The sequence below is a fragment of the Canis lupus genome, chromosome 18, assembly GCF_048164855.1.
Source record: "Canis lupus baileyi chromosome 18, mCanLup2.hap1, whole genome shotgun sequence".
Classification (NCBI taxonomy): Eukaryota; Metazoa; Chordata; class Mammalia; order Carnivora; family Canidae; genus Canis; species Canis lupus.
In genome coordinates this window covers 56,025,505-56,048,352 of record NC_132855.1, presented here as the reverse complement: position 1 = coordinate 56,048,352, position 22,848 = coordinate 56,025,505, and the positions used below count along the sequence as shown (strand labels likewise).

The following is a 22,848-nucleotide window of genomic DNA, read 5'->3' as shown; positions in this document are numbered from 1 at the left end:
TGGTGACTTTTTTCTAAGCTTCACAGAAAGTCGAAGCCTCAAGCCCATGCTGTCATGCATGTGAGGGTCACCAGGAGCCTGGCCACAGGGGACAGGGAGGAGAAGATGAGAGAGCAAGGAGAAAAGCCCATTCTGAAGGCAAAGGTGAAGGCTGTGGTGGGGAAAGGTCCCCCCTCCTGGAGTCGTTGGGAACTCAGGACTCCCCCGCCCCCTCTACTCCATTCCCAGGAATGTGCTTTTAGAGGCCACCAGGAGAGACAGCTCATTCAGGCTGAAGTGTGACTGAGTGACCCTGCCAGGAAATTTCTGATAAAGAGTAAAAGGGATAGACAAGGGGGGAGATCAAATTGCAGAGAGGGAGGGGCTGCCCAGGCAGGAGGAGGGACCACCTCTACCCCACAGTGTTATCTGTGTCCACTTTGTTCTGGGTCCAGCCCTTTGTGGGACATGATGCCTTCAGTTTGCACTACTCACCCTCCCTTTGCTCCTTGAGAACCAGAGGATAGAGCAGCCCCATGGGTGGGGGTACCTTTGCAAGGTTTTGCTGAGTCTAAGTGGACAGCATGCCAAGGCTCTTGCAGAGACGACACAGGGCCTCTGCGGAGAAGCTTTCTCATCAGCTTTTCTGCCTTAAGTGCCCACCTTTCTGATCGCACCCTCTACCCCAAAGGCATGGACTCATTATGGCCTTGTCCTGACAAGGATGCCTTTGTGTCTCTGTGGTTCTACTAGGGTCTCCCTATATTTAGGAAGCTGAGTTGATGGGAGAAACTGAACAGCACAAAAGGCCAGGGTGGACCCTCCCAGACCTCCCCGTCCTCAGAGACACTGTGGGGCCAGCACAGGTGGGAAGATCACTCGGGGTGTGGCCTAGAAAGTTTGTCCACGCTACTCCCTCAGAGGTCCCGGGCAATGACTGAGCAGCTGAGAGCCCCTCTGGGTCAGAGCAAACCAGCTCCCCACTTCTGGCGTGCTTTGAGCACTGTGACATTCTGCTTAGCCCAAAGCGTTGGCCAGCACATGGACTCAGCTTGCTCCTTGGCCTCAGACCGTGCCCATGAACCCCCAAACAGGACATGGATTCACTACCGCTCCCCAGATAGCAGCGCCCCGGCACATAGGCAGGTTCTGAAGCCTGCAGCCCCCAGAGCTAGTGAAGCAATTCCCTAACTGGTCAAGTGTCCAGGCCTTAGGCACAGCATTCCCTCCCTACTCCTTCCAGGGTGACATTGTACCCCACTGAGCGGTGGTGTGGGGTCCCGCCCTGCATGAGATGAGAGAGCCATATCTGGAGATGGGAGTTGTGGATGTTGAGCAGACCTCACCATGGAAACGTGCAGCCAAGGAGCAGCTCTAAGAGATAGTTAAATGGAACCTCTCCAACCCAATCCTGTCATCAATTTCCATGATGTTTGGATCCATTTCAGGCAGTCATTGCTCTTCATGGGGGGCTGGGGGGGGGGTCATAGGCTCTTGGCCCTGGCAAGAGAGGGGATTCCAGTGGACAGGGAGGCTACACCAGCCGTGGATTGGTTGTAGGTCATGCACTCCAAGCCCTGTATGGCTGTGTGCCCTGAGCCAGTCCACTTAACCTCCTCCAACCAACGTCCTCATCTGTAAAATGGAGGCTGTTGTCCCCAACCTGGCACCCTCACAACGTTGTGGTGGGGGTCACACGCAATCACGCCTGTGAAATGGCTTTGTAAGTTGGGACGCCAAGCCCAGCAGTCAGGACCACCACTGTTCCCACTCTGCCTGTCTCTGCACTTTGGAGCCTTCAGCCTTCTGCATCTCTCAGACTCCAGGGCAGAAATACAACTCCTCAGCCCCTGTACCCAGGGCGAGCCCATCATCAGGGTCATTGGTAAGGGGGCCGAGTGGAGAAGCACTGGGCTTTGTGAAAATACTAGTGCCTGGCTCCTGGAAATTCTGATTTTGCTGATCCGGCCTAGACCTTAGCATTTTCTAAAAGCTCTACAGTTAGGGTTTAGTTAAGAGCTCAGCTAGGTTGGGAATCCCTGAGCCTAGACCCTACGTCCCCACCCTGCCGTCCTCCCTGGCACTTACTACTGCCCTGATTCTCCCCTGGAGTCTCCACATTGAGGGGGGCCTCCACATTGAGGGGGGCCACACTCAGCAAGCGCCTGCCTGGGGAGCATGAGAGGGGAGTCCTACACCCCACACCAGCACCCCCTCCCACCCCACCCTGTGTGCCCTGGACTCTGGTCTAGCCCAAGCTCTGTTCACAGCAGCATCCCAGGCAGGCGTAATGGAGTAGAAAGGCTTTTTAAAATGCGTTCCACTTATGGCACGCTACCTGCCCTAAACTGTCACATTTGTTTCCTTGCTGCTACCTCGGTCTTCATCCTGCAGGTTTGTTTGCAAATTCAGCAACCGCCCTGGGTTTCAGCGTGTCTGGAGGCTGCATCCTCGTGTCCCTGTCACTGCAGGGTCTGCTGGACTGTGTGCCAACACCACCACGCTGGGCCTCGCTGCCCGACCCCGGCCTGCCAGACATGCCCCGCCAGCCAAAGTACCCACATGCCGCACGCAGCACGGCCTCTTGTGCTTGGCCGGGAGCCAGCGCCGTTTCCTGTCCCAGACCCACAGCCAACTTTTGATGATGCCTGTTCACAGAGGTCAGAGGAAACGCTGAATAAATTAAGGCCGCAGATAACCCTGACCTCATTTCTTCCAACAGCTAGAGCGGCTCCCTGGCTTCGTCTGACTTCCCCCAGGGCTGTGGGCAATAACACGAATGCACGGGGGTTTCCCTCCTCTTCCTGCCCTCTGCTTGCTATTTGAAAGCTAGGAAAGGCTGTCAGAAAAGCTGGAGGGGGGAGCGGAGGAAGCAGGGAAATGGTTGGAAAGTTCTGAGCCAGTTGTGGAGCCAAACCCCTATCCGGAGGGCCAGGGACTGCGGGGCTGGGGGCCATGGCGTCACTGGGTATGGCTGGTGGGTCAGGAGTCCGGTCATAGGGTCCCATCGGGTCCTACCTCCTTCCCCAGCACCACTTCGAAGATAAGCAACGGCAGAAGGGCCCAGCGATCACAGGGGCACACCTGGAAACCTTGAAAGTTGAACGTTTCAAAAATAAGTAAAAATAAACAAATAAATAAAAATAGAAGTTGAACTTGTCACGGCCATGGTTGCCGTCGCTGCCACGAAAGCTGCCACGTGTGTGGCGCCGATGCTCCAGGAGCCGCGTCGAGTGTCTGACTGGGGCCAGATTATTTCATCTGCATAGCCTTTTGCAGACAGGGGAACGTGCAACGCCTGGCCAAGGCTAAGGAGCCGCAGAGCTAGAATCTGAACGGTGACCCCTCAGATCACAAAGCCCAGGTCCTAACAGCTGCCCTGCCTGGCTCCCCGGTGGCCCTCCCTCCCCACGGTGGGTTCCGCACACCTGGATCCCTCTGCCAGGCCCTGCATCTACTGAGCTTCTGTGTCACAGGCAATGGCAGTTTGTTATTGGGAGCTGTTTATCCCTGGAACAAAGACTTAAGTGGACAGAGAAGGAGTGGCTGAGACTCCTAACCCTCCCCCAGGCCATCCCACACATGGCCTCTGAGAAGGAGCACACATTAGCCAGGACCAGACACCTCCTCCCTCCCCTGCCCCTCCCAGGGCCAACAATTATTTCTGACCTCGCTGAGTCCCCATCTAAATATAGCCCTGGCCAGCCGCTTCTCGTGTGAGAAGGGGAAATCTGTTTCAAGCCTTAGTCTGATGTACATCAGACTCCCCAGCTGCACACCATGTGCGATGGATGCGTCACCACCACCTCACCGCTCACCCCTCAGCAATGACCCTCCTAACGGAAACCACATGGCGCACCGCTACAGTGCTGTGGGGTCAGTTCCCGGCAGATGGACGTGGGACACCCTGCCTTAGCTCCTTGGCTCGGCTGCCTGGACACACGAAGGCCCGGGTGGCATGGCTGGGTTGCCTGGTGCACAGGGGTCTCATTTAAAGAAAGGCAAGAATGTGTGTATCCTCTCCTATCTGAAGAGCTACTGCAAAACGCCCTCGGGAAGCGTCCTTAATGATGTAAATGCATCTGCCCATGTGAGCAAGATGACCCCTGACCAAGGATACTCAGGTATTAGAGGACCCTCTTCCTCTTTCCCCAGCAGCAGGCAGGGCCCCTGCAAGGGGAACTCCCATAGGTTTGGGAGAGTTTGTTGGCTACCTTGAGGCAGGGGCTGAGAGCGGAGGAAGAGGACTCAGGTTTCTTTGGGGCCCCTGAGATGCTGGAGTGTAGAAGACCCCCTGAAGTGTCTCCATCTCCTTTCATTTGGGCCCCATGATTTTTCCCAGAGTCAGATTCCTTTTTTGCAGGAAGATGTTTGTCACTATCCAAAGGAGCCTCCCACCCAGACAGGAATGTCTGCAAGGGAAGGTGTGTTTCTTTGCCGCCATGGCCTTGGACACTCCTGCCCTTCGATGTGTGCAAATGTCGCTCCTGTTACTAGACACACACACCTAGGCACACACTCAGCCTCTGTGCGCCCACTCACACCCGCATACCATTGGCCCACAACCACCCTTCAGTTGAACAGTTTCGCTGAACAGTTTGAACTCCTGACCGGTGCTGGGGACGCTGGCCAGCAGTGCCCTCAACAGAAGGCAGTTGGAGGGAAGGGTTGGGTGCTGGGTGGAGAAGGGCCTGCCCTGCCACTTCCCGCTAAGAGTCATGCCAGCGAGCCAGAGGGTCCCGGCATGTGTCTGGGAACTCACTTGGCTCAGCTGCAGGGGCCTAGATAAAGGTGTCATGGTGCCAGCCCCTCCCCCTCCCTCTTCTTGGCTGCCGGAACAAAGGCCTCCGTTGAGCAGACTGGGCTTGGGAAACCCACACCAGCAGGTCCCCAGTCCCAGCTCAGATGGGACTGTAGCCTCGTCGGCAGCACTTGGTGAAAGATGGCTGGAGAGAGACGGCTGGAATGGGAGCACACTTTGATCCCCAGGACAAAGGCTCCTTCCCACCTGTTGGGCTTGGCAGTGGGGAGGGAGGCTCCCAATCTCCCATGGGGTGGGTCCCAGGAGCCCTGCCTCTCCCTTCAGCCCCAACCTTGGGGCTAGGTCAAGAGCAGACATCTTGGGCAGGAGTCCGTATCTGGGGATGGTCTCAAAAGAATAGTGTTCATGGCCACGTGGCTTTGGACAAACACTCCAGCAACTGAGCTTCACCTGAAAAATGAGGGGACTGGTAGCTAAATTGTTCCTAAGGTCCCTTCCAGCTCATTAACTCTGTGAATGCCAGAACATTCCTCCCATGGAATGTAGGATGTACGTGGAGCTAGTCTCCAGGCTCCTCTGTCAAACGCACTGGATTGACCCACCCAAACTGGTGCCTGCAATACTGCAGCCCAGACCGGAAGATGCGGTCCTCCAAGCACACTGTGAGAATATGACCGTGACAGTCCCAGGACGGGAGAGAAGTTGACCTTTACGCTAAGAGATGAACTTGTGGCGCTAACAGAAATTACAGGTTTTAGGGTTAGAGCCAAGACGGGGAAATCCATTCCATGTGGCTCTTGGAATATGAGCTTGACAGGAACCCACTTCGTTCCTTCTTGGGAGCAGTCCCCCTCTTGCTCACAGATTCTCACTTGCCATGCCTGAGCTGGGTACTAGGTGTGGAGAGATGAGGAGAGATGACTTCACACCACCCCTCTGGGGACGGGCACATTTTCTCTGGGAGAGATGCTGGAACAACAGACCTTGTTGTCACTGGCATTGCACTAACACATGCATCCCAATTACTCCTCCCCTCACCCCCCAATTACTCCAACCCTTCAGAGTGCTTACTCTTATCCTCAAAGGAGGCCAGGAAGGGGCAGATCCAAGACTCACACCAATATCTGTCCTCACCCGTCTTCTCTGCTTCTCACTTGGCACTGAGATAAAACTATTCCAGACTCCCTTTTTCTCTCCAAGCACATCTGAAGAAGCCGGGAAGTCTCCCTGGAGGAGGAGGGCTGTGCTACAATCTACTGTCCATCCCGTTAGGGCTCCTGCTCTGTGATGGGCCTCTCTGCCCTCTAGAGGGGCCCTCAGCCCCTCAACTTAGCCAGCCCTTCCATTTGACAGTACACAGCCCGGGGTGCTGTGAAATTTTCAACCCAGAGAACTGGGGTTCAGCAGAGGTACCAGAAGTTTTTCAAGCCCCAGGGCTGCCTCCAGCGAGTCGGCACATTGGAACCTGGTAGCAGGCTGCTGCCCCCGCTTCCTTTCAGGTTCCGCCTTTGTCACTGTCCTGCTGTGTGACCTTGGGCAAGCTGCTCAGCCTCTCTGGGTTGCGACTCTCCCATCTGTGCACCTGAGAAAGGCATCGCTCTCTGGCTTGGTGAGGGGTCTGCTTAATGACAAACGTGGCCAGTGCAGCGCAGCCCACACCGGGAGGCGGAAGATAGGATGATTTCTCGAGGCTCTGCAGAAATCGCGCTGAGAGCTCCTCACCCAGCTACTGCCGCTTGCTAATGAGGAACAGCATATGTTGATGATTCCGGCGTCAACACTCGCTCCTTGGCTGTCCGAGTTCCCAGAGCAAACTGGCTTCCTATTAGGCATTTATACTTATTAATAGCAGCAAATTGCAGCCCTCCACAACATCTGCTACTTTCCATTTGCAAGGAGCTTCCCAGACCATTTGTATTAGTAGTATTTTGTGACCGACTCTCCCAGGCAGAGTAGGCCTGGGTCCTCCTATCTGGAAACGAGTCAGTGGAGGTCTAATGAGGGGAGAGGATTGGTTCAAGGTCACCCAGATACCCAGAGTGGATTAGAGCTCAGGACCTCAGCTCCTAGGCCTCGTGATGTGAGGCTGTTGCCCTTGTTGTTCTGAGGATCGACAACCTTGACCCTGGAAGTCCTGCCCACGGGCAGGTGGGACAATGCCGCCAGCCAGGGCTGCTGCTCTTGACCTTGTGCGTGAGCCCTCTGTCAGGGAAGACCTCCACTGGATTAAGCTCGTGGCTGGAGCACAAGCGGGAGGAACTGCTACGTTTAAGGCAACCCATTCCTGAGGGGCTTGTATTGCCACCAAGTAGATAAAATCATTTCCCGGCACTAGGGCAGCCAGGAGATCAGTACAGGGAGTCGGTCCTATGAGTATCTGTGCTTCCAGTTAGCCATCTGCACCTGGAGAACCACGTTCTCCTTCCAGAGGCTTCTCTGGTACTTTGCGTAGGGGCTGGACCTCCCTGAGATCTAGTCTCCAGTCAGAGAGTTCGGAGAGCCTGGTCAGCATGCAGTACACCAGGAAGATTCATTTGTGATGCTAGACCCAGCTTTTCAAAGCAAAGTGAAACCACCACACTGCAACCTTTCTCCCGCTCTATTTCCCCTCCCTTCTACCTTTCACAGGACCTTTGTACGTGATGGCCGGCATCCGCTTATCAGCTACCTATTGCCAAAAAGGCCGTGTAACAAACCCCCAAAACTCAGCAGCATATAACAATGAGCATTAACTCTCGTACTCATGGACCTGCACATCCATTGCATGTCAACTCATGTAGGCGAAGCTTGGCTGGGCAGTTCTGCTTCAAGCTGCCGTGCCAGCTGGAATTGTCTCCCGTCTGTGGGTTGGGCTCTGGTCTGCTCCACATGGGTTCATTTGGCCAAAGAGGAAGCCGCTACACAGGGAAGCTCTTTTCCCGGCAGTGACAGAAACACAAGAGGGCAAGGCTGACCACAGAGGCCTTTGGCTTGTGCTTCTTATCCCATTGACCAAATCAAGTAGGCCAAGTCCAAGTCAAGGGGCTAGAAGTACACTCCACCTCTCCATCCAGCATGAGGCCAGATAGGGGTGGGCATGGGGATGGAGGAGGTTACCTCAAGATGCAGGAGTCAAGAGTTGGGACTCCTGACACCCACAGCTGTGACCAGCCTCCTGGCCTTGGCCTCTCTTGCCAACCTGCACGGTCAGACCTACCTGCCACCTCTGAGCAAAGAGGACGTGGGTGACTATGTGCCAGGACCTGGAATGACCTGAAATAAACATGCTTCCTGAACCAATGCTCAGCCATCACAAGTTCAAGCCCTGGCAGTGGGGGGCTCAGAGGTCATCCCAGAGACAAAGGCTCCATGCAACCCTTGCATGGCCCCAAGTCAGCAGTGATGAGGCCTACAAAGGCAACCAGAGGCCACCAAAGGAAAGAAAGGCCCCTGGAGAGGTTTGGAGGGGCACCCCAAGACCATGATGCTGAGATCCATATGTATTGCTGAGTTACTAATTTTCTGGAAAAGGACTGACTTTTCCCAGCTCGACTTTCTTTGCTCAGACACAGGAGGACAGGACGGGGATGGATAGGACAGCACCGGGGGCCGATGCAGGATCTGCACATCTTGACAGCTCCACAGCAGCCCCTCAGAGTTCCCTAATGGGTCTTCTTGCATCTTTTTTCCCCCTTTTTTTGACAATTTTGAAGGAAATTGGGTACTTAAGAAGCCATTGGACATTTAAATTAACCCCCACCATCAAGCTCAGCATAGCCACTGCAGCATTAGCATCCAATTATAAGAGGAGAGACAGAGTAATAACTCACATTTCGACCAGAATGTCAAATGCTTGAACAAATGAGAAGCACTCACAGAGACTGTATGTTGTATCTATGGAACATTTCTGAATGTAATCAGCAGAGCAGCAGGCACCCTTTGGGATGCTAACAGCAACAGGCGGAGTGGGACTCTACTGCCAGAAGAAAGCATCTTCCAAAATATCGGAGAAACCAAGCAGAGTCTAGACAGTTGGGGACCAGGACTCAAGAAGATTCCCTGAACTGTCATGAGCACACCCAGGCCCCAGGCCCTCTAGGCCGTGGGCTCTTGGTGATCAGAGTGCAGAAGCTTGTAAAAGTCAAGGTCATGGGGCGCCTGGGTGGCTCAGTGGTTGAGGGTCTGCCTTTGGCTCTGGGCGTGATCCTTGGGTCCTGGGATGGAGTCTAGCATCGGGGTCCCCGAGGGGAGCCTGCTTCTCCCTCTGCCTGTGTCTCTGCCTCTCTCTCTCTCTCTCTTTCTCTCTCTCTCTCTCCCTCTCGGTCTCTCATGAATAAGGCTGAATGAATAAATAAATTGAAATTAAAAAAAAAAGAAAAGAAAAGTCAAGGTCATGCATTCAAGGTCATGAGCTCCTCCACTCTCTTGGTCACCTGGTCTTTTGATCCCCAGCCATTGTTTGTACATTCACAAACTTATTCATGGGGCCGGGCAGGTAAGGGAATGAGAAGATGCTTCTATCTACAATATTTAAAAACCAGACAAAACTGTGATTTGGAGAAGTTTACTTTGAAGTAAAAAGGTAAAGAAAACCAACGTGAGTCCCAGGAAGGTAATGGGTTTAGGAATAGAGGTAGGGGATAGATACCAGCACACAGGTGCTTCCTGGTCATAACTGAGAATGAGAGCCAAACCAGAGGCTAAGCAATAACTGGAGAATCTTATAAAAATCAGAGAGTATTTGACCTCATAAGACCTATTTAAATTCCGAGACCCTCCCTCATGCTCTTGGAAGAGGGGCGGGGTGTGAAGAAGGGTTCTGGGTGGAACAAAGCTGTGACATTATTTTTCCAAATCAAGAAATGGAGACCCAGAGCCTGAGAATGACAGACCCAGTTACATCAGAGCACATGATAAGAGATATGTATTCAAAGCCCTTTCGTCCATTTGAAATTAAATTGAAAAGAGTAACAATGCCTATCTTTTCACCCAAGGATCTCAGAATATTTTATAAACATGAATTTATTAGTCTAACACCAGAAACATTTGTCTTTTTGTGTCTGGCTTATCTCACTTAACATAATGTTTTCAAGGCTCATCCATGTTGTAGCATGTGTCAGAATTCCCTTTTTCTGAAAGGCTGAATATTACAATCATCCCTCCTTATCCACAGGAGATACGTTCCAAGCCCCCTCGGTGGAGATGTGAAACCATGGATAATACCAAACCCTGCATAGACTATGCTTTTTCCTACGTATAAATACAAAGCTGTGATAAACTTTGTAATTAGGCACAGTAAGAGATTAACAACCATAACTAATAATAAAATAGGACAATCATAATAATATACTGTAATAAAAGTTATGTGAATATGGTCTGTTTCCCTCTCAAAATATCTCATTTACCGTACTTCTTGTTGTGATGATATGAGATGATAAGATGCCTACGTGATGAGAGGATGTGGGGTGAATGACATAGGCGCTGTGACCTAGCGTGAGGCTGCTGTTGACTTCTGATCACATGTCAGAAAATGGGGATCATCTGCCTCTGGACTGCAGTAACTGAAACCAGAGAAAGCAAAACCGCAGATGAGGGATGGAGGAGAGAGATGACTGTCCATACCACATTCTGTATGTCCATCCATTTGTTGGTTTGCTTTGGGTTTGGGTTGCTTTGGGCCGCTTTCCACCTTTTGGCTATTGTGAATAGTGTTAGTCCAAATATTGGTCTATAAATATCTGTTCGAGCCACTGCTTCCAGTTTTTTTCTGGTGTGTACCTGGAAGGAGAATGACTAGATCATATGATAACTCTATGTTTTTGAGGAACTATGACGCTGTCCAATAGGACTTAGCACAAATCCAGTGGAATGTGCTGAGACAACTCTGCAGCCATGTCCAAACCCATCCTCCCAAGGAACCCCACTTCCCTCCCAGCTCTGCATAGGCACGCACAGAGGTTCTGAGAGGTGGTGGGGCTTCTGTCTTTAGATGCAGTGAGGGAGCAGTTGCAGACACATCAATCAACACATCTCCTGGAGTCCAGTGGCCAGGGGACAAACTTCAATCTTCTGTGGTGTCTGAGGCCATCCATCACTAGGATGGCTTGGGTCACATCACCATCTGATTCGTTCTCCAAGCAGAAGCCCCCTCCATGACTTCCTTTTCTCACCTCTTCCTGTGGTCTGAATTCCCTCACGCAGTTAATTAGCATGCCTGGCACTGTAGCTTAAGACTTTAATCAGCGTGGGGTGGTTTTAATTAATCGTGTGGCTCTGCATCTGGAGTGGTTTGTGTTCCAGGGTCAGAGAAGGAACTGGTGATGGGGGAAGGGAGAGGCAGCTTTGTGTGGCATAAGGTGTGGATGGAGAATCTGGAGGTTTGGGGGAAAAGGATCACAGTGCCATGGTTGCTCAGAAGCTACCTAGGCATCTGCGCAGCTTACTAGCAAAGTATGGAAGGTACCCAGAGCCGTTAGGGCAGAGAATTGTACCAAGATAAGTGATGAAGTCAGTCTGGTTTTTGGAAGTGGCTTAAAATGTCAGAAAAATTTCTGATGCTTTCCAAGATTACCCATGGGTGGGAGAGTGAGGCAAAGCAGTGCTATAGATTGGGAGATGTAGAGTCCCAGAGGGATTGGCCATTCTGGGGAATACTGCCTGAAAATGGGACTTCAAGAAAGTCCTAGAGAGATAAGAGGGGTGGCACTTGCCTCTCAGTTAATAGTAACCTTTTTATTTGGTCTGTCAGAGTCCTATGGGCTCCTCAGTTTTTAGCATCCACCCTTTAAAAAGAATGGGAAAAAAAAAACTAGATCAAGCTCAGAAGAGTAATAATAAAAAAAAAAATGACTGCACGCATAGAGAGAAAGATCCTATAAGAAAAGGTTGAGAGAAAGCTGGGTCTCATAATAACTGCCTAGGAAGGACTTCTGCTCCTGTCCCACAGGGATCCATCTAGATGAAAAACAGAGAAAAAGACAGGCCTGTTAGAGTACCTGGTAAAAGCGCTGAATAAATCCAGGAAGCTGGGCTACCCCAGAGTTTCATCTCAGAGATGAAGCAATGACTGGTTTTAGGGGCAGACATCGCAGTTCAAGGAGGAAACGGTATGATCAAGGTGCTAAAGAAGAAAAGTTCCTCCCGGCCTGTTACACTCCTGGTGGAGTTCCGTGGGGCGGGCAGGCTGCCGGAGCAGGATCCTGTGATGTGGCGGAGAGGTAACTGTCTGTGCGACGAAGAATGGGGGATGAACGGCAAAGATGACAGTAATAACCGTTGCTTGCAATGTGCTCGTGCGTTTCCAAAGCAGCTTCACACGTACCAGATCACCTGTGCTGTGGGGAGCTCCGTGAATGGGGGTGGGCAGGGGGATTTTGTCCCTATGTTTAAAGTCGAGGGAAAATGAGACTCAGAACATCATTGCTGGTAAACATGGTAAACGATGGAGCCAGGATTGGAACCCAGCTCTGCGGGGTCCAGTACTCTTATACTCCTTCCAACCAAACTAAAATCACGCTCACTTAAAATCGGGAGAGGAAAGATTTTTATGATTCTGGGTATTGGCACTGTTTAATCACCAGTTGCGAGATATTTTTAGAAATCTGAATGCAAAGCCTTTTGAACATCAGGTTCGCCAAGCAGCGGGCACACCCCAGAGCCCCATGGCACATCCATCCAAGACACATTATAGAACATGTCAATGGGAGAAACTGGGGAGGATATTAATTAAGTTTAGACCAAGAAAATGCTTTTGATTGAACAAGCCATGATTTTCTCCTCAAGCTCGTGCAAAATATGGAGTGCTAGACAAGCAGCTGGAACATATGAAAACATTATTATGTACTTGTGTTACCGACTTCCACCATCTATGGTCTCTTTTATTACTTTTTTTCCCCTCTAGGCATCATGTTTTCAAAGATTTTTGCCTGCTAAATAAACTGCATTTATTAAGTAATAATATATTTCCTATTTTTAATATAGGACATACATCACCAAGTATGCATATAAGAAAGAAAACAGCCACCATCCAATTTCCATTAGGCTTTTGGAAATATTGAAAATAGCTTGTGGACCTTATTACCCCTCACGAATTCCTGGGAGCCCAGGTATTTTGGGCTGGGAACCAGGGTTTATATACTTACATGACCAGCATGTCTGTGCCCACTTAGGGGGTAGGAAGAGAAATTAAAGAGGCAGTAGGAATAGGGTAAGTTCCTGGCTGTGCATAGAGCCAGCAGGGTAATTTGTACACAACGGATTGTCAGAATTAATTGCAAAAATGGGAAAGTCACATGTAGGCAGAGCTGAGGCATAGCCCATGCAGATTACATGAGCAGTAGTAACAGGAAAGATGAAATACCACAAGTGCAAAAAGATATCCAAGAATGTGGAGAGAGGGTCACAGAGGCCAAGGACAAAACTCTAAGATGGGAGCGGGAGGCCAACAGGTAGCTGGGAAGAAGGAACACTGCAGTGTAGTCATTAAGAAGGCTCCGTGTGCACTTGAGGTACAAAACCCAAACCAAAAGATATGTAAAGGGAATAAGAAAATGAAGGTAGAAAGGGAAAAGAGATCATATGGGGTTTAGAATTAATTATTAATTAATTCCAAAAGATGGTTTCGAGACTAATTGAGCAGACCCTGGTGCCAGTTCGCCTGTGCATGAGTTACAAATAGCCCCTGCCAAGTGTACATAATTTTTCAGAGGCAGATGCCCCCTGCAGCAGCAGGAGGGGTGGGCGTAAGTGGGGGGGTGGGTGGCGGGGACACAGCCTGTGCATTTGCTCAGGAAGCACAGAGGCTCAGCCAGGTCGATGTGATCTGTGCTTCTCGGCGCCTGTTGTCTGACGGCAAAAAATTAAAAAGGACAGTCACATCAAATTCTCTTAGTGCAAGCTGAAAGATTAGGTAAGAAGTCTTCTGCTGAGATAAAACAGTGTCCCAAATAGAAAAAGGATGATTCAAAAAACAACAACAACAAAAAAAAACTTTTCATAAAGATGAAACTGGCAAAATAGACAATAAAGACCAAGGCTATTGAAAGAAAATTAAAATTCCATTTGATCCTGGGTATCGTGATTAAGTACCTCTTATGTACTGGGCCCTGAGAAGTCACGTAAAAAGACATCCGGGCACGAAGCTACGTTGGGGAACAAAGAAATGCAAAAGATCTTGCAGAGCATGCAGGCGATGGAAGCACTTGGGCTAAGCAGAAATGTCACGTGGAACATTTTACATGAACAAGCGGCTGGCGAAAGCGAGTACAGGGCTTTGGGGTGGGAGAGGGAGCCTCTAGTCATGAAAAGGGTGTGGGCAGGAGGAGAAGTAGCTAGCAACAGCTGTTCTACGAAAGCACCAGAGTGAAAAACCTTGAGAGCCATTTGGCCAACAGCATGAGAAAGAGAGCAGGTAGGTTAACAGCTACCAAATGAGTTCAAAAGTGTGGAGAATGAGAAAGAGAAGGGTCTTGGACTTGGCTTACTTACATGCTCTCAGGAACCACACAGATCATACCAATGAAACAAAAAAGAGTAAAAGAGATGAACCCAGAAGAAGACAGTACACCTTATAGAGAAAGAAAAGAAAGAAAAAAAGAAAGAAAGAAAGAAAAAGAAAGAAAGAAAGAAGAAAGAAAGAAAGAAAGAAAGAAAGAAAGAAAGAAAGAAAGAAAGAAAGAAAGAAAGAAAGAGAGGAAGGAGAGGAAAACAAGAATGGAGAAAATAAATATTTGGGTTCATTCCATTTTTAAGAAGTAAGCAGGTGATGGATTGGATGTTTGTAGAGTATTGGGGGGTTGTGATGGTGGGAAAGCGTCAACTCACACTGTATAAATATCTTCTATAACAATTTAATATGAAAAAAAAACAATTTAATATGAGCTGTAAGGAGGTTATGCAGGGAGAGTGCTAAGAAGGTAACAGGTGGTGTCTCCCCCGGATGCTCAGGTGGCCACCCGCTCCAATATCCCCTCAAGGTCTCTTCCAGCCTGGAGCTCTGGGCCTCTTCACGTTCCTACACTGATTCAGGTGATTTATCTGATGGAATAGCATCTCTTCCTGGGGAACTACAGGGAGTTGTGCAAAATCCTGATCACCCCTCTCTTGTCTTTCTGTCCCAGCTCACCAGAGTCCCTGTGGAGTCCTGCAGTCAGTATCGGAGCTGCAGCGAGTGCCTGGGCTCGGGCGATCCCCACTGCGGCTGGTGTGTGCTCCACAACACGTGAGTACTGCTGGGTAGCTTCCTCCTGCCTCGCACTTCCTCCCTATTTCCCCTCCTCTGTCACCACTCTCCTTCCCTCTGATCTCTCTTCTCTCCCTGCCTTTTCTTATGCTTCCTTCTTTGTACCAGTTGCCAATCCTATCCCCTTCTTTGGTTCTGACTTCACGTTAAATTGCCAGATTCCCATAAGAGATATGTGGAAATGTCAGCCTGGGAATGATGATGAATTGGGACTTGGAATCACATGGGTAATTACACCCTGGAGGGCAGGAGGGAGATTATCCCAAACATTCCTGACTCTGACTTGGCTGCAGAGTGAGGCTCTGGGACTGAACGCCAGGAAAAGGCACTGGCCTTTGTTGTCAAGTCTCACGTGGGCCACTAGATCATGTGCGAGATATGGACTCTCCATTTAGTGATATGACATCCACATAAGACCTTCTTCAATATCTCCCCAGAATCTTCTGGTATTTGAGGTGTACATTTCGAGTGTGCAGTCCCCAAGGACCCCCCTCTGGCTGTCAGAGGACCCTGCGCCTGGGCTTTCTAGATCCAAAGTCCCTGTCTCAAGGGCTGGGCACTCTCCCTCTGCACCTCTCTGCACGGGTTCCACTGTATTCTCGAGAAGAGGGAAGAAGCAAATGGCATAGGGTGGAGATAAATCAGAGTAGTGATCTGAGGGCTGCAGTGCAGGGTACAGACAACCCACCCAGAAATGTGCTCTTCGTTGGGGATCCAAAGACCCTTGGCATTGCTGACTGGAGAAGCCAACAACAGCTGGGCCCCACGCAGAGGGAATTTGCTGCCAGTTAAACTATTGTTGCTAGAACCCCAAGCTTCTGGTCAACACTTGAAACTGAGATGCTATCAGTCAGACCCCATGTTGCACATTAGGGAGAAGGCTTTCTTACTAAAAAAAGGCTGGTCACATCCAGCCTGAACTGGATGTGACCAAGGACATCTTCCAGTCATTCTCAAGTGTGAGAAGGTGGGGGCAGGACCTTGCCCCCATACCAGGGATGCTTCTGAAAGTGAGAAATGTCCTCTTAAATTCTAGTGCATCCTCTCCCAAGGGCACAGTCACCCTCCCGTCCCTGGGGACAGGCTCATGCATCATGAGACCTTGAGCTCTTTGAAATCCCTCAGATGTATTATGGTGGGAAAAATTGAGACCCGTTGACTCACATAAGGGAGGATGACTGGAAACTAGGGGGATGGGAATGTATGCAAACATCTGTATGGTGACATGGAGCAGTAGAGCCCAAGAGCAGCCAGCCTCACAGCATGGGAGAAATTGGGTTCAGAATTCAAAGCAGCTCTGATGGGTGCAGAGGAGTTGCCTGGGTGGTACTTTGAAAGGTAGAAGGGAAGTCATTTCCTTTTTCCTCTGCCCTTGGGGCCTCTCAGGAAGGGGTCATGCTCCAGATCCCTCGTTTCCTCGGGGGCCTAGGCCAGCTGGCTTTTGCCTTAGCCAAGGGTAGCTCAGCAGATCCTGGCGTGGGGTACCCACACTTAGCGTCCGTCAAGGGCAATCAGGAAAGCTGGCCCCTCTCGGACATATCATGTCTGTGGCACCCAGAGACAGGTCTCCATGCCAGCCTTGGTCCTGCCTGGTGACACTGACCCACATGGCACTAAACCCTGTGTGGAGGAAGGACCCCCTAGGCTCTGCAAAGGAAGCAGGGGAGCTGTGAGTAACCCTACAACCTGTCCCTAGAGCTGAGTTAAACAGCAAAAAGGAAGGGGGGACCCAGAATTATTTCCTGTGTGGCCTCAGTTTCTCCTTCAGTAACATGATACCTGCCTCCTATCAAGTGGACTGGGACATAATACCTGAAAATAGGGGTGGATTGGGGCCAAAGAGAAGTGTAGGTAGTTGGTGAAGGAGCCCATCAGCCTGCAGTGAGAAGCCAGCACTCTGCCTCAGTGTGGCCTAAAGAAAACAACCAGGGGCACCCACTTCGGGCATCTCCCACCAAGTCCAAATTTTACATGGCCCGGCTGTAAATCTGGGGCAGCCCAATTCATCTGCGAATTGGAGACAGTGATGCCTGTCTTGCTGCCTCGTCGCGTTGTCAGAGAATGAAATCAGGAATCACCACACAGTCGGGGAAGGACCAAGAGCTCCTGGGTGTGGGTGCCCTGCCTCTCTTGACTTTGGTCACCCCCACCAATTGTCTAGATGGCTCTGTTGAAGCTGCATCCTTCATCCTTCCCTTCCCGCGGGATCCCAGCCTCAAACTGCCTTCCTCTGGGTGGTAGATGCTCCTGCTGGAGTCTCCTCACCTCTGTTAACCTGGCATCACATCTCACGTTGGCGTTTGCCTGTCTTCTTTGCGCGTGTCATGTTGGTACAGCCCTTATCGAGTTGCTCAGCACTGAGCTACTGCTGCTGGCAGCTCTTCCTTCCCCAAGATGCCACAGCGGGAACAGGCGTGGGAGAGCCGCGAGGGACCTAGCAGGTTGGCTGGGATGGAAATCACTGGAATCTACTTCTCACTCTTTGTAAATGTGCTATGGGGTTTGGACAAGTACAGGCAATTCCCATTACTCAAGGTCACTCTGTTGCGTAAGTCACCACAAACACCGAATCTGAGAATACAGAACCACCACTCCTAGGATGGTTCCAGGGTGGGTTCCTACGAGCCTCTGGTCATAGCATGTCTGTCAACAACTTAATACATAGCTGTGTCTTACGTGTGTCTCTGTTTAAAGACACCTTATTTAATATAAATTGGTTTCTTTTTAAACATTGAACTCAAGGCCAACAGCACTAGAACTCGTGCCTGAACAAAGTTGACCTAGCACATGCATTTTCTCCATAAGGCACAACATGTTCTTCTCATGCTTAAGAACACTAGACAGCACTTCAGCACAATACCTGGGGGGCATTTTAAACAGTGTCATCACCAACAAAATGCATGAAAATGCAAAAAACACGGCACTCAATAGGCCATGGAAAGGACCTTTGTTTAAAGTGTGAACTGAAACAAGAAAGCAGAGTATCCTCAACCTCGTTCAACCTCTGATAGGGATGTGTGGATGTGGCCACTCACATCTTTCTCCACTCTGCTCATGTCCAGAAATGACCACAAAAGGGCCATAAGTATCCAGTTGTGGATTCCATTTTATTTTTTTTAAGATTTTATTTATTTATTCATGAGAGACCCAGAGAGAGAGGCAGAGACACGGGCAGAGGGAGAAGCAGGCTCCCTGTGGGGAGCTGGATGTGAGACTCAATCCCAGGACCCCGGGATCACACCCTGAGCTGAAGGCAGACGCTCAACCACTGAGCCACCAGGTGCCCCTCCAGTTGGGGATTTTAAATAAATGTTAGCAAGTACGGTGAATTTGCAAATATGGAATCCACAACTTAGGAGGATCGTAACTCTGTACATCAGAAACTTGGCATCTTCGTTTATAAAGAGGAAACACAATACCTCTCTGTGCCAGTGGCAAGTGGATAAAATCAGATGATAAATGATGTTGTAAAAGTCCAAGGCACACCCCCAGGCCAAGGTGGTAGTTTCTGAAAGTTTGAGCCTCCTGGTGCTGGGGTCTATGCAAATGTGTCTGATAAATCTCACCCCCCCCCACCCCCGCCGGGGGAGGATATAGCTCCTGAGCACCCTATGTCGAGACTGCCTGCCCACCCTGATGTTGCCTCCCAGAGTTAAGGACTAAGGAGAATCGTTGGCCCCCATGGCTAAATGAAGAAGAGAAGGTCCCTGGATCTTCTAAGATGCTGTAAATCAGAATATAATGCTTAATATAGAGAAAGTGAGATAAGCAGGTCTTAAGTGTACACTTTGAACAATTTGGAAGGCCCAGGTAATCCACACTCCCACCAATATCTACAAAATATCTGGGACGCCAGGCTGGCTCAGTCAGTTAAGCAGTTGACTCTTGATTTCGGCTCAGATCGTGATCTCAGGGTCATGGGATCAAGCCCCACATCACATAGCATCAGGCTCCACGCTCAGGCAGGAGCCTGCTTCTCTCTTTCTCTCTCCCTCTCACCACCTCCCCCCCCACCCCCACTGCTCACGTGCTCACTTTCTCTCTTCCTCTCTAAAATAAATAAATAAAATATTTAATATAAAAAGATATACAAAACATTCTTCATCCAGAAGGTTCTCTCATGTTCCTTCCCATTCTTTCCGGTGGGCCTTTCTTCCCTAGTCACTTAAGTTCAGGTCAAAGCCAGACACCGCTTTTTCTAATACACTCTTCATTTTATTTTATTTTACTTTATTTTATTTTTCTATTCTATTCTATTCTATTCTATTCTATTCTATTCTATTCTATTCTAATTTTCTCCCTTTCATTTTAAATAGTTGCCAGCCAGACATTCATGGTTGGGAGAGATGCATGAGGACATGGCTAGAAAAGGCTGAGGCAGGCATAGGTAGTGCAGAAGGTGGAGGAGGACCAGAGGGAACCTGCAGATACTCCCCCTGGGGGCACCTCTGTTTGCTGAGAACGGAGCATGGTGGAAAATGCAGGGGCTTTATTGCATGTGGGAGTGCTGTGCCCCCATAGGTCTTATCTGTACACCTTTTCACTCTGGCCTTGCTCCCTCAGTGCCAGGCACTGGGCGAAGCTCAGGGGATACAAGGGGACTGCATCAGCCCTGACGCTTCCTGAGAACCAGGACCCTCATCCGGGGAGGGGGCAGGGAGCAGGGGTTGCAGACTGTGCCAGAATCGGCACATTTGGTAAGTCCCCATGATGGGCAAACACCTGTGCTAAGTGTTGCGAGCCTGACCCTCAGGAAAACCAGGGCAAGAGAGCAGCAGGACTCTCTTGAGAGCAGCAGGACTCAAAGGAGGGCTCCTTTGAGTGTTAAGGTATGTCCTTTTTCTGTCACTTTTGCCAACTTTTCCATGTTTCTAGGGAGTAGGAGGCTGAGAGCTTTGTGGGAAGAGGCCAGCAGAGGCTCTGTGCGTGTGTGAGACAGAGAGAGGGAGGGAGAGAGTGAGAGAAACAGGGGGAGAGAGGCGGAGGAGCAGGAGAGAGAGCGAGTGCATAGTTTAAGAGCAGGGCCCCTTCGAACAGGTGGCTCAGGTAGCTGAAAGGGTCCTTTCTACCAGCAAGGGCACAGGTGGGGTGCAGACTGAACAGGCTTAAGAAATGCTCGTGTAATTGAAACGTCCCTCCTGTTGTCTCAAGGGACGGGCCTGCCAGCCCAGTCACACAGAGCATCACCCCATTGTCCCCTCGTGCGGTCCTTGACCCAGCCTGCGGGCTTGCTTGTTTCCAGTGGCAACAGTGATTTCAACAGGCTGGGTTTTTATTTGTGCCTGAATCTTGAGCCCATGTTCCCCGGGGCATTCACCTTGGGTCCGAGCCTACCTGTTCTGACAGCCCACCTTTGCCTGTCCTGGGCCTGGAACATGCCCTCCAACCAGCATGCTTGGCACGTCCCAAGGCCCCTCTCCATCTTCCCGCCACCAGGCCCAGGCCAAGAAGCCCATCTCCGTCTCAGCAGGTAACAGGATCCCACGGCAGGCCCAGCCACATGGATTGTCCCCAGACGTTACCTTTCTGAAGAAGATTGGTCAGCGTCACTCCCGGGAGGCTCATGTAACCCAAGACATCAACAGGGGAAAGATAAGATCAGCTTTTATAAAGTCTCCCCCTTGCCCCGTGGTGACCCCTCCTCCTTACAGATTTCTTCTGTTGGGAGAATGCCCACCCCTGGGTGCTTGGCACAGGGTACTGTGCAGTATCCACCCCTTTTCTCTTTTGTATGGTTTCTGCCAAGATGTAGAGAGTGAAGGGAAGGAGAGGGAGAGACTGCCATCCAGAGCGGAAGGGGGAGGTTGCAGCTAGGAAGCTGTCTGTGCACCGAGCCAGCCTGGGCTCAGTTTCCTCAGCTGAGAGCGGCAATGGAAAAGCCACCCTGCCGCCACACTTGAAGAGGAAGGGAAAGACGCACATGAAGCACCTTCACGGTCCCCGGAGGTCACCCTGATGGCAGTGACTGTAGGAGCTGAGGCCTTGGGCCAGACCCCAGGGCCTCCTCCATGGCCTAGCCTCTCACTGTCCCCCCTTCCAGGACTGGCAGGCTGTGGCTGGGCGGCTGGAAGCACCCACTGCTGGGAAGTCTCCCTGCCTCGGGCGACTCCAACCAGCCGCACCACGGGGGCAGCGTGCCTTAGTCGGCCCCGGCCCCTGGGAAGGTGCAAAGTCTGTCCCATAGCCACGGCTGAGCATCCCCTTAATGAAGCACGAACAGATTCCAAAAATGCAAGTCCTTCCTTGCTGCTTCTTCGCCTCTCCCATAGCCTGGTTCTATTTTATTTTTAAGCTGTGTCGAAGGACTGCTTACTACCAACCTGCCAAGGCAGTGATCTCTCCGAGGGCCGTTTGCAGAATGCCCACGCACTCCTGGGGAATTGGTAAAATCCCTCTGCCCAGCAAACTTTGCAGTCTACGCTCTGGTCTTCCCTGAGTCTTTGCCAAGAAGTTATCAGCCCCCGGTCCCGAGGGATGAATCCCAGACTGGATACTGGTGCAGTCGAGTTTTTCCAGCTGTGGCTCAGCTGATAGACAGCATGGGTTAAGGAAGCTTGTTTTCCCCTCTTAACTCCTGCCTCCCCCTCCTCCCCACACGCATGTGTAGAGCACATGCTTTCAGGACTGAAGGATATTAAGTCAACACTGTCATCAGCTCATAGGAATTAGGAAAGCCTGGGGTCCATGTGAGCGCTGTCTCTCTCTCCATCTCCTGCCCTCTGTCCCTCCTCCTCCCTCCAACCCGGCTCTTCTCTCCACCTCCTCTTTCCTAGCCTTTCCTCAACCCTTAACAGAAATAAGAGGTCTGAACAGTGCTACCTACTGGCAGAGAGAGGAGAGAAGCAGTCCCCACTTCCCCTTCCCTTGGGCAACTGCTAAATGTAATTCTCTTCTCAGCAACAGGGAAACCTCCACCCCCACCCCAGGTCCCTTTTACCACCACCTGAGGTTGGTGTTCGGGATATCATCTGTTTGAGGAGGGGGCCAAAGGAAGGCAAGGCAAGAGTCCCACCTGGCACCCCCTGGGAGTCAGGCTGTGGGCCTGACGTGACGGTAGTGAGCTAGGCCCACGTGGTTGCTGTGCAAGCCAAGCCCTCAGAGGTTCTCAGGTCTCCTCCGGACTCCTGCTCCTGCTGGTTCTATTCAGTCCTATTCCGCCCTTCCTCCTGCTTCAGCAGCTGGGACCCATGAGGGAAGCCCATATCTGCTGCTCAGGTTGGCTTTGGAGCTTTAGAGATGACAAAGGGCCATTTCACCAGCTGGTGGCCAAAGGGAAACTATAGTGGAGTCAGTGGTTTACATTTGGTTTTTCCAGGAACAGCCTCAGTACTTAGGTGGAGACTGTGGTGTCAGTCACTGGGTCTAGAATCACAACACTGTGGGGCACGGCTGGTCCACGCTCTTCACGTAAGAAACTTCTTGCACACGCATCTGCCTAGAAGGGTTCCCTTCACCATCTAGCTCACCCTCCTCCAGGCTGCGCAGCTGTGCCTGCCCATTTCCCTGGGCTTTCCTGAAGAGGGCAAGGCTAACAGGATGGGCAAACCCAGTCTCTTCCCTCACCAGGGTTCCCGGATGGGGACACAGTGACCAACCAACGAGCCCCTGTTAGAATAAGCCATTTGGGGAACCCTACCCCCACTTCCAATTTTTTCCAATCTCCTGGTGTTCTAACCACAGCTCCCCACGATGGTGCCCCTCAGCCCAGGCCATGGCCAACGTGAGACATTAAGGATGGGCGAGAAGGAGGGTCAGCAGTGGGGAGAAGTCAGGACATGTGCTGGTATCCAAGGCTGGGGGACCCTGCTGGAGGGCCTGGGAAGGACCAGCATGCCCCACCCCACCTCCAGCCTGGAGGTTCACCCAGACCCCACTCAGAGCCCCAGTT

General features: G+C 51.0%; 1 protein-coding gene across 3 annotated transcripts in view; it reads left to right on the top strand.

Moving 5' to 3' along the window:
- The window catches only part of PLXNA4 (plexin A4), a 420,895-nt gene that overhangs the window by 306,902 nt on the left and 91,145 nt on the right, over window positions 1-22,848 (top strand). For all 3 annotated transcript variants that reach the window (XM_072784612.1, XM_072784611.1, XM_072784610.1), the window contains exon 5: window positions 14,839-14,939. In XM_072784612.1, coding sequence (XP_072640713.1) covers window positions 14,839-14,939 — 101 coding nt within the window. The remainder of the gene's footprint in view (window positions 1-14,838; window positions 14,940-22,848) is intronic.